The 11937-nt window shown below is 45.7% G+C and overlaps 1 protein-coding gene across 1 annotated transcript in view; it reads right to left on the reverse strand.

Annotated features, from left to right (window-relative positions):
* The window catches only part of Zfyve26 (zinc finger FYVE-type containing 26), a 69447-nt gene that overhangs the window by 28438 nt on the left and 29072 nt on the right, over positions 1-11937 (reverse strand). Inside the window, 8 exon segments of the mRNA XM_021201422.2 lie at positions 746-909; positions 2238-2336; positions 2987-3233; positions 5140-5316; positions 5671-5793; positions 7068-7172; positions 7760-7956; positions 9651-10393. Of these exon segments, the coding sequence (XP_021057081.1) occupies positions 746-909; positions 2238-2336; positions 2987-3233; positions 5140-5316; positions 5671-5793; positions 7068-7172; positions 7760-7956; positions 9651-10393 (1855 nt within the window).

Genomic DNA, 11937 nt, shown 5'->3' on the forward strand with positions numbered 1-11937 from the left:
CTCTCAAGAGTATAAAAGCTTTGCTACAGAAGGATCCTGTTTGTGTGCCGCGTCGTTCTTGCTGGCGAGACGGTTGGCGCGGGACACTCTCCAACTGTTTGTGTTTTTAAAGATTGCTCTATTTCACATTTAGAGGTTGATAGTCATTTTATATTCTTTCATAGATGAGGAAAGAGATGAAGAAAAATTACATCACTGCTGCTGGTATTAGTGCTGAAGTAATCTGCTAGACAGGTACTGGTATTAAGTGTGGTACCATAATCAATTATATGTAGTTTTAACAGCTCCATGAGGCAACTGACATATCAACTGTAGCTTATAAGAGGCCCATGAGATTGAAAATGTTTACAGTCACACTGTTATTAGGAAGCAGATCTGAGAGGAGGAACTGAGTCTTCTCTCTCCTGAGCTAGCATATACAACTATTATCAGATCACTGTCTTACAGTGAAAGACACAGGGATTAGATATCGGATCGCTGAAGACTTGGTGACTCCTGCCTGTTTTTATCATCCAGTGAGAATGACAATGGTTTTATAACTTAAGGCTATCTGAGGATGTCTGCTAATGAATGGGCCCCGGAGAATGCACTCAGGTAAGGTCAAAGGCAGATACAGTCAGTCACAGGGTTGATGATCTGAAAACATCACTGTCCCCTTGGGGACAGCTGACTGAGAACTCAAGCTCTCAACCTGGCACTCTGCTTTTCTCTCCCTGGAGTGATGCTGCGGGCGGAGGCTGCTTACCATAGTGAAGTGCTCTCTGCAGCAGACCATGCAGACACTCTCAGTCTCATCTGGAACCCACTGATCCCTGGCAGGGGGTGTTTCTGGGGGCACGAACTCCACTGGTGGCTGAGTCTGAGGGAACGCTCTCTCCTTTGGACTGGGGGAACGGACTAAGGCACTTCCTGGAGTAAGAAGTCAGAGAAATAGTTTGTCAACATTCCAGCTCATCAGTGAAGAAGGAAAGACAGAATTTGACCCTTTCATAAGACCCTACTGGAATGACAAATGTAGGTGCTTGGTGTCTGTTTGAGTCACAAAACAGAGACAGGGGACATTGTGTGCCCATCCCCCAAGATGAAAATACATAATAAAATTGGTCAAATATAGTTAATAAAAACCACTGAGCCTGGGGTGGTGGTCGTTGGGCAGTGAGGGTTCAGTTGGGTAGAAGGTGTTTGCTGCCAAACCTGAAGGCCTGAGTTTGATCCCTGGGACCCACACTGGTAGAAGGAGAGAATCAACTCCTGAAAATTGATCTCAACACATATTCTATCAGACACATACTATGCCCATATCAAGATGAGCTTTAGAACTACCAATGCACTAGAAACTTAGGGGACACAGACCCTCACTGTCATAAGGAGGCGATCAGCAAAACTTAGCATATGGGCCAGGGGTGGTGGCACATGCCTTTGATCCCAGCACTCAGGAGGCAGGGATAGGCAGATCTCTGAGTTCTAGGTCAGCCTGGTCTACATAGTAAATTCCAGGATGGCCAAGACTCAACAGGGAAAAAAAATCCAGTATATGAGATAAATGACCTAATTTCCTTAATAAATAAAAGAGAGGGGAAAGGAGAAAAAAGATGGGCTGATCAATTAGTTAGGCTTGAGAGGCACTTTAGCCAAATGCCACATGTGGATGTTATTTAGATTTAGAAACAAAAAACTGGATTTAGAAACAAAAAAAAAAACTGTGAACAAAAAAATAACTTTACCTGACAACTGGGGATATTTCAATATCAACTAGATAGTTCATAATTATCATTATTATTTTGTTTTTAGATCTAATAATGACATTGTGGTTAGATTTTTTTTTTTAAAAAAAGACTTCATTTTATTTTACATTATATATCTGTGTGTGGGTGTATACACATGTGAGCACAGGTGTCCACAGAATCCAGAAGGGTGTTAACTCCTCTGCAGCTGGAGTCACCACCAATTGTGAGTCGTCCTGTGTGAGTTCTGGGAACTGTGCAATCTTCTGTCACAGAAGTGCATGTTCTTGGCTGCTCGGCCATCTCTCCAGCCTCCAATGGTTTGATTCTATAAAAGTGTTTGGCTTTTGGACGTTTCTAACAACCTACTTACAAATGGATAATGAGAATCAGCTATAGGATGAATCTACTGGGAAGTAAGAAGCTTGGAATAAATTATGAAAAAGAAAAGAGTTTCTTAAGTGGAAACGAAGAGTGAGAGAGAGAAGGAGGAAGTCAGAACAACGTTCTCACCAGGAGCAGCAGCCGCAGAGAACTCAGCTGACGACGACCCAGACAGGGTCTCTGAGTCTGAAGCTTGGTGGACAGGCTCCTGGAGGTGAATCATGGAATCTGCTGAGAGAGACAAAGAGCTGGCAAAACACTGCTCTACCACAAGCATCTTTATTAAGCTACATTCTTAGCCAGAACATCTTCTGGTTTTGTTGATTATTGTAACATGATTATATTAAATATAAAACAATGGTTAAAAAAAAACCTTATAAGCCCAAGGTGTATGCCTCTTCCTACAAACAAAAAACAACAAAAACAAGTCGTGCTCAAGGCACATAAGACAGTGGAGCAGATTTCTCAAAATAAATCTAAAAATGCCAAGAGAGAAGCAGAAGATACTTAAACGATGCCCCCGAGGTCAGGGAGCCGGCCGGGAGCGTCTGGCTGGGTTTCTTTTCTTCATTCTAGAAGAAGCTGAATCAGCGTACATACAACTGATGTCTGACATGACCCTGGGAATGAAGCGTGTTCCCCATAAAAGCGATAGCACTTATGAATCCACTGTCCAGGCCAGGCCGTCTGGCTTCCCACACCTTTGTGCAATCAGACATGTAGCATCTGGCCCTTCTCCTAAGATCCACATCTTTCTTAGTTAACAAACAGCTATATCTCCCGAGGATCCCTTCAGTTAGGGAGAGGAGATGGAACCCAAGAGCAGCACGGCATCTCTTCTTCCGTGTACAACTGCTATCCAGCATGCAGTCAGTCACCTGATCGTTTCTCTCTCAGAGGGTACGGGAGGTCCAGGGCTTTCCCTGCGTATCTGGAGAGCAACGAGTCAACCTCCTTGAGGGTGAAGCCGATGTCTTGTCCGGCCAGCAGCTGGTGCAGAGTCTGCACGGCCGTGGTGGCCCAATCCACCTTCATGTTCATCAGCAGTTGCTCTAACATGAGCAGAGGGCTGGAGGACAAACGGGCATAGCTGGCCCGGTGCTGTTCAGGCAGGGTCAGAAGAACCTGTTTACAGGGTAGCACAGAGAAAATAGCACATAAACCTCAGGAGACTCTGGCTATTCTTGCAGGGAAATGACAGGGTTAAAGGGAAAGGGTTAAAGCACTACTGCACTTGGGAAGCAAGGCTGAACTTCTAAGTCCTCTGGGTGGCAAATGAGAAGTGTCCTAAGGGCCTTTACATAGACAAGAGGTTGTTAATCTTTTTCTGTAAGAGGCAAGAGAGTATATATTTTAGAGTTTAGGACATAAAACCCAATCAGCTCTGCCAATGTAGCATGCAGGCCAGTACAGGCAAATATATACATGAATTAATGGATGGATATGGCCTGTTCTAATACAACCTGGTTTTCAGAAATAGGCTGAGGGCTAGCTCTGAGCTACAGGCAGCAACCAGTGGGCACCCTGGCCTAGCCCCTCCAGGCATGGTTGAGCTTTGCCTAACCCCAGATGCTATCATTCTATGTGAAGTTTTGGTTAGAATGGACAACACAAAGTGATGCTGGCAGCTCCAGTGTCCTAGTCATAAAAAGACGGATCTAAATGCCCTTTAGCGGCCAGGATCACTAACTAGGCCCTTTAGTGGTCAGGATCACTAACTAGGCACTGGTCCTGTTCTGCTTACTACCCCTCCCCCCCATCCCCAATTAATTAAGTGATGTGAATCAAAAAGAAGAGCTGAGCATGGTGGGCTATACCTGACAGCCCAGCACACGGAAGGTAGAGGCAGAAGGATTGGCAATAGCCTCAGTTATGTAGAGAGTTTGAAGCCAGCCTGGGCCTCCAAAAACAGACAGAGTTAAAACCTAGCAAACCAAAACTTCCCACAAAACCAACCAACCAACCAACCAACCAATCAACCACAAAATGAAAGAAGGAAAAAGAATCTCTTCAGGGTAAGGCTGTGTCATTGGCTCTCTTGGTATTTTGACTTACTTGTGGGGATAGTGTATATGAGAAGTCAAAACAATTAGAAAAGGGTCAGAGGGTCTTGTCTCCAAACCCTGCACTACTGAATTACTTAGGTTTTTTTTTTTTTTTTTTTTTTGAGACAGGATTTCTCTGTGTAGACCAGGCTGGCCTCAAACTCAGAAATCCATCTGCCTCTGCCTCCCGAGTGCGAATTATTTAGTCATATTCATCATTTTTTTATTGGTGTCTCCCACCTTTCTCACATAATTACTGAGACAAATAATCTTCTTCTACAAGTTTAGACTATTTACCACACAGACATTTTAATTTTAAAATCTATGTGTGCATATATTTGTGTGTGCGCGTGCACCCATGCGTGCGTGCGTGCGTGCATGTGTGTACCTGCTGGTCTATACATGCACCCCGTGCATGCAATGCCTGTGGAGGCCTGAAGAGGATATCCGATGGAACTGGAGTTATGGGTTGTTGTAAGCAGCCTCATGTGGGTGTTAGGAACTGAACCCAAGTCCTCTGTAAGATCAGCCAGTGCTCTTAATCTCAACCATTGGGCCAACTCTCCAGTCCCTCAAGTGGTAGTTTTAAATCCTTACATCCAAATCCTTTTGGAAGAGAACTAACTAGTCCTTATTCCATGGCGATTTTCAACTGGTCTTGTTTGAATGTCGACTACCAATATTTTTGAAATAGCCAGTGATCCTAATACATGGTCAGTCTTGAGAAACAATGATATAGCAGGTACCAGAGAAAGCCCAAGGACAGCTTGAGAGGACTGGGCAAACCTCTCTTCAGAGGGAGAACAGAAAGAATGACAAGTCCTAGGATACTCAATTATCATGAGGTGAACTGCCAGGTAACAGAGCACAGGCCAAGGGGGGGCAGGTGCCTGGCACGAGGGCTTATGAAAGGGCAGATTCTGAGGTAGAAGTGAGGCCAGATGTCTCTGTGAAGCATCGTTTCCTCAGACCTCTTTCCTCCTCACCTTAGATCCCATGTACAGTGCCTGGATCTCACGGTGTCGGTCAGTGGTCAGCTCTCCATAGAAGTGGGAGGTGAGGTAGTTGGCCAAGAAGTGTGATGTGGCTAAGCTAGGGTGCTGGTCGAGGGACCTCTCTGTGACTTCAAGGCACATGGTGGGATCAGGGATTCGTTGCAGGAGCTGTAGCAGAGGATAGAGGAGGTGAGACCTACAGAACTCTCAAGCTGGCCTTGCTTGTGTGAGAAGATAGTATTTAGGTTCATCTATTTGGGGCTAATTATGTTTCTTGACTTATTTGTTGCCACCCCCATACTTTACTAATGAGCCGTGGCTTTGAGAGGACTCAAATGCTCCATGTGGCACCTAAGGCAGGCCTAGGTTGGTACCTCAAAATAAATGTAAGTGGCCCTGAAGCATGGAACGGGCAGGTCTGCAACGGCAAATACTTCACACAGAATTCAGTAGGAAACAAGTCCCCTGAGCTGAATAGCCTCGCCCCTCCCTGGAGGAGAAGTGTGACGAAGCAGAGCTTACCTGAAGAGCCTTTTCATTCTCTCTTCTTTCTAGCAGGTGGAGAAGATGTTTGTGATGCAGACTGACCAAGTGCTCTCTTGGAATGGGGTACAGACGGCCCCACTCCTCACATAGTTCATACTCCTGGAAGGAAATACACACCTTCAACCAATTCCTTTAAAATTACTAGCTGTTGGGGCTGGGGAGATGGCTCAGTGGTTAAGAGCATTGGCTACTCTTCCAAGAGGACTTGGGTTCTACTCCCAGTACCTCATGGCAGCTCACACCTGTAACTCCTGTTCCAGAGGATCTGGCACCCTTAAACATAGGAACATGCAGGCAAAATGCCAATGACATGAAATAAAAATAAATCTTTAAAAAATTTACAGTAATACAACCTTTGCTTATAGCATTCTTTTTTGGTGTTTTTGTTTTGTCTTGTCTTGTTTTTTGTTTGAGACAGGGTCTATGTGAGCCCTGGCTGTTCTGGAACTTGCTATGTAGATCAGGCTGGCCTCACTGCATAGATCACCTGTATCTGCCTCCGAGTGATGGGATTAAAAGTGTGCACCACCATGTTCTGCTTCTGAACACTGCCAAACTATCTCAGTGTGCTACTGTCAGGGATGCTCACCGTGCCTCTGCCTGGGCTGCCTTCTTCACCAGGACCCTCTGCTTTCCAGGGGACGGTCAGGTGCCCTGTTTGACTCTGGGCTAAATTCTGACCCTTGATATTTCATGTGACATTGCTGTGGGATGCATTTACACTGCCTTTCCTCCTAAAATGTGAGCCACTCGAGAGCAAGGACTAAGCTTAATTATCTTTGTTTCACCAGCACAGTGCTCAGGAACAGTTCGAAAATGTTTCTTAAATAAACATCTACTTTTGTGACCTTTGATTTTTCAGCTTCTTAAGAGGCAGATTACATTACTATTAGTGCCAAAATGGACAATAAACTCAGAAAAGTGATTCGTATTCATGACCAATCATGGAAGTGCTACTTGGATCAGTAAGATACCACCCTAGTGGCAAGAAAAGAAAAAAGAAAAAAAGAAAAAAAAAAAAAAGGACACTATAGAGTTAGCAATGATATGGAGCAGTGAGAATAAAGCTGCGACATTTGCTTTGCTGAGAAACTTGATTTCATCCTGGTAGAAAGGATGTTCATGTAAACAGCAATTCTGTGTGCAGGCACATTCTACAGGCAGTGTAGGATTTCTCACAGAGGAACAGTACCGTGACAGTATTATCCTCTCTATCTCTCGATGTATTGGCAAATCTTGCAATCAAAAGAAACAAAGATTATACTGTAGTTATATAAAATATGTGGACATTGATACCTGCAGAGAGCTCTATCCACATGACCAGGTAAAGCTATAGCCTGGGAAGAGGATGAATCCATCCTGGAAGATGGTACCTGTGAATCCAGCATCATGTCCATGACAGCTGATGGGTCCTCAGCACTGCAGCTCCTCAGGGTCTGCCAGTCACACCACATTGGGGGATCCTGTAAGCCTAGGATCTGCGGAAAGACAGGCAGACCCATAAGCCAGCTGCAGCTGTTCCCTCCATGAACACGTCAAGGGTATGTTAATGGAAGGGCCGTCCCTGGAGCTCCGCCCCAGCGTCAAGCTGTCTGAACTTTATAGGAAAGAGGGGGAAGAAAGCAAATGAGCAAAGGTTGTCTAGAGATAATAAACCTTGCTAGGAGTAAAATAGGGGGAAAACATCTGACCAGCAGTCAGGACAGGAAGTTCTCACTGGTGAGGAGAGTCAGGCCCCCTGAGGTCACCTGTCCCCAGTTTCTCCATCTCAAAACTCTACCCAAGATGTTCTTCCAGCCTGAATGTTCTGTGGACCATCCTTCCCACGGCATTTTAGGGTGAAAACTGCTTAAGAGGCACAGAAAGAGCTTCTCCCTCACCATGTGCACCTTGCCTGGTGAGCTCCAGGCTCTGCTCTAGGCCACAGGGGAAGGTTTGCATGTACTGTATACTGGTTATACATCTGACCTCCTGAGTCTGTCTCCCTTAGCCTCATCAGCTTGGATACGACACATGTCCCACAAGAATCTTGCACTTTCTTCTAATCTAACGCCACAGTCTTTACCTTCTGATAGACCCGCAGCTCCATCAGCTTCCTCTGCAGCTCAGATTTCAGTTCTTCTTGGACAGCCATGTCTGAAACACAGTAGGCCAGGATCTCCAGGCAGGACTCCAGGGGCCACTTGTCCACAAACCGTAGGGCCAGCTGACTTCTCAGGGATGCATCCTTCACAGGAAACAGGTACTGCCAACCTTCCTTGTCTATAAGACAAAACAATGTTTAAGGGCAGCAAGCCTGACCTGAAGGAGCTTAAAGGCCCAACTTAAGAGGGCTTTGTTTTATCTTATGACACAGGAGCTCGGAGGGTCCTTCTAATCCATGTGACTGGAACTAGGTTCATACCTGGAACCATTACATGACAGAGAGATATCCTCTACTCCCAGTGTCCCTTTATGCAAACCTGTCACAGTCATGGTACCTTCTGAAGGGAGAGGAGGAGAAAGGACCAAGGGATTAGAGGAAAGGATGAAAGGAAGAAAGGCAGGTAGGCTTCTAATATTCTGTTCTGCTGCCCATCTTGTCAAACTCATTTTGTCAGTGGGACTTTTGTGCTCCTTGAAATTTCCACTCTGCATCCCATATATAAGATATTGTACATAAAAACGCGGCATTCCCTAAATATCCTGTCACTAAGTAGAACTCTTTCTTTCTCATGCCCATTCATAAATCTGATCTTAGAGACACAAAAATATAGACCCCCAAACAATTGATATCATACAGTTCTTTTAGTGGATTTCTTAACTTCCTTGAGGGTATTTTCCTTTCAAAGGGTAGCTCTGCCTCTCCTACAAAGCCACCCTGTACAGCACATCTGGTGCTTGCTCTCTCCAGTGGAGCACTACAGCTCGCTGGCTTTCTATTGATTAAATATGAAAATCTCTTCTATTTACTTTTTTGATGTGCGTGTGTGTGCGTGAGGAGATTAGAAGTTGAGGTTGGCTATCTTTTATTGCTCTCCACCTTAGTTTTTAAAAAAATCTTATCTGATTATTATTATTATTATTAATTATTATTATTATATGTGTGTGTGTATGTGATATAGTCCAGTTGCACATAAACCCTAGCAGAGAATTCTTGGGAATTGGTTCTCTACTTTTATGTCAGTTCTGAGGTTCAAACTCAGGTCACAGCACTTGGTGGCAAGCACTTTTACCAGCTGAACCAACTCACTGGCCTCAGACCTTAGTTTTGAGACAGTGTCTTTCATCCACCTGGAGGATATTGTTTTGGCTTGACTGGCTGGCCAGCTTGCTCCCAGGATCTACTTGTGTCTGCCTCCCAAGTGCTGGGGTTACAGATGTGTGCTGGACCACACGTGGCTGGGGTTACAGGTGTGTGCTGGACCACATGTGGCTTTTGTGCGGTGCTGTGGATCCATACTTAGATCCTCATGCCTGAGCAGCAAGCCCTTTCCTCGCCTTGCTATCTCCCCAGTCCCTTGTTTTGTTTTGAGAAAGGCTGGCCTCAAACTTTCTTCGCCTTCCCAAGTGCTGGGCTATAAGCATTGATTGCCGGGCCAGGCCCAGCTCACAGTTCATTTTGCATAAGCAGTTGTATTAGCATGTGGATGTTCCAGTCCCTGTCTGTCCTTGTGGCTTCTGGCTACCTTCATGCTGCACTAGCAGAACAGCATAGCAAAGACTATGTAGTCTTAAAGGTTGCTAAGGTCTCTTTTAAAGTTACCACTTAATTGAACTCCATCCTGGACCTCTGAAGGCAGACCCAGAACAATAATTCTGATATTCAAGACTGAAAACATTGGTTCTAGACACCCATTGTAAAGCGAGATGATGGTGACATGTGATCACACCACAGTGAATACTAAGTGATGTTAGTGCGGAGGGGAGGTGGGTTAGGTGGGGGTGGGGGTGGGGAATGGGATCATCCTACTTACCACACACAGCAGCACAGGTCAGGACGGAATCCCGTACACTGCTCAAGTCATCCAAATCTTGCCCATACACGTCAATGAGTCGAAGGGCCCGTGGCCAATCTCTGGCCACCAATGCTCCCTCAAAGGCCTCAGTTAGTACGTCCAGGGCCAGCGAAGCATGTAGGCCCAGAAGCACAGTGGAGAGATTGGACTGCCCACAGAGACTGGCTGCCAGACTCTGTCTTGACTCAGAAGCTTGCTGCAGAGGCTCCCAGTTAGCCAGGAGGGCAGCCTCAAACACAGGAAACTGTTCCAGGAGGTGCTCACACTCCTGGGCTACCTTCTCTGCAGTCAGGGGTGCCTCCCTGCGACCACGCAGTTCCTTCCAAGACAGGCCAGGCTTGCTGACCTTTGTCCCTCGGGAAGCCCGTAGACAGGCCACCATGGCCAGTATCCTCGAGCGAGACTTAAGGAAGGCCAAGGCAGAGGCGGTGAAGGCCGGGAGTGAATCCTTTGGGGAGGAATGAGACTTTCTCTCTGCTGAGGGATTCTCGCTTGGTCCAGGGGAGCCCGGCAGAGAGAGGGGCAGGCCATCCAGAAGGTGAGAGGCGTGCTCTCGAGCCAGCATGCCTAGGTGGGTCAGGAGGGATGAGGCCTGCTGGCTTTGTCGGGATAGGCAAAGAGTCAGGGGCTCACAGCAGCAGCTGACAATGACCTGTGGCACACTTAGGCTGAGATGCTCTTGGGCAAGGAGGGCTGCCAACCTGGAGGGAGAAGCAGATTGCACGTGAGGCCTGAGCACATAGGCACCGTCACCCAGTCTTTTACAAATTCACTCATACATGCGCTCATTTATGCGCTACTAGGTTTTACTCTGTAGTCCTGGCTGGCCTCACTCTTGTGGACTTTACCTCCCAAGTGCTGGGCTTGCACATAGCTGTCACTGCATAGCAAACAGAAATGAAGGCTCTTAGTCATTCTTTTAAGAGCAATCTAAAGGGCAGCTCACCAGACACACTACGCAGCTCCTTTTCAGTTCATAATCTGAGGGATCCATTCACAGCCCTCTATAGGGAGGGGATTTCCCTACAGCTATAAAGCATTATATAACTTAATTTATCCCATCGTAGTAGGCTACGGGGTCTTCTGGTCTGTTGCACATGTACTTTTCATATATGTACAACCAAGTATCAGGATAAAGTCCCCAACACGGATTGCTACATTAAAAGACCCATCAATTGGCTGGATTTTAAACAGCACACAAAATAATAGATTTCTTTATGTTGTTTTTATAGTTTGCCTTTGTAGACCATTCCCTGAGACCCCTCTCTATCTGCTCTCCCACCTCTTTCAACTTCAGTAGTTAAGCCCCCTTCCTTTTCTCCTCCTCACCCTCCTCTTCTTCCTTCTCCTTTTCTTCCTTCTCCTTCTGCTCCTCCTCCTTCTTTCAAGACAGGGCTTCTCTGTGTAGCCCTGGCTGTCCTGGAACTCACTTTGTAGACCAGGCTGCCCTTAAACTCAAGATATCTGCCTGCCTCTGCCTCCCGAGTGCTGGGATTTAAGGTGTGCGCCACCACGCCTGGTTGTTCTCTTTGTTTTCATATCCTGTGTATCTGATACGATACCGACCAAGCAAACCTCTTCTTCCCATCTTGTCCCCTTTCTAGTTATATGACCTATGATCATAAAACTATATATTAATTAAAAACTAGGATCTGTATATGGAGAGGATATATAGTATTTGTCTTTTTGAGTCTGTATTACTTCCTTTAATAAAATAATTTGACATTCACCCATTTTTCTGCAATTTCATCTTTCTTTGTAGAGAACTGGCTTCCACTGTGCCCATGTAGTCCATTGTCACTGTCCACTCATCTGCTGATAAACACCCCAACTGATCCCATTTCCCTGCCGTGAATAGGTCAGTAACAAACATGGCTGTGTAAGTACCTCTGCGGCACGGCAGAGTCTGGGTATGCAGGGGTGCTGTAGCTAGGTCATACAGTAGTCCTAGAGAAAGCACCACATTGATTTCCACAGTGGCTGTACCAGGACTGAGTAAGGATCCCTGCCTCCCTCATCTGCACCAGATTTTTGTTGTCATATGCTTTTCTGATAGTAGACTGGGCTCAAAGTACCTCTAATTTGCATTTCCCTGATGATTAAGGCTGTTCACTACTTTTGCAAATATTTATTGGCCATTTGTGGACAATTTTTTTTTTAAGATTTATTTATTATTATATCTAAGTACACTGTAGCTGTCTTCAGACACTCCAGAAGAGGGCGTCAGATCTTGTTACGGATGGTT

This window comes from Mus pahari, chromosome 7 (genome assembly GCF_900095145.1).
Source record: "Mus pahari chromosome 7, PAHARI_EIJ_v1.1, whole genome shotgun sequence".
Lineage (NCBI taxonomy): Eukaryota > Metazoa > Chordata > Mammalia > Rodentia > Muridae > Mus > Mus pahari.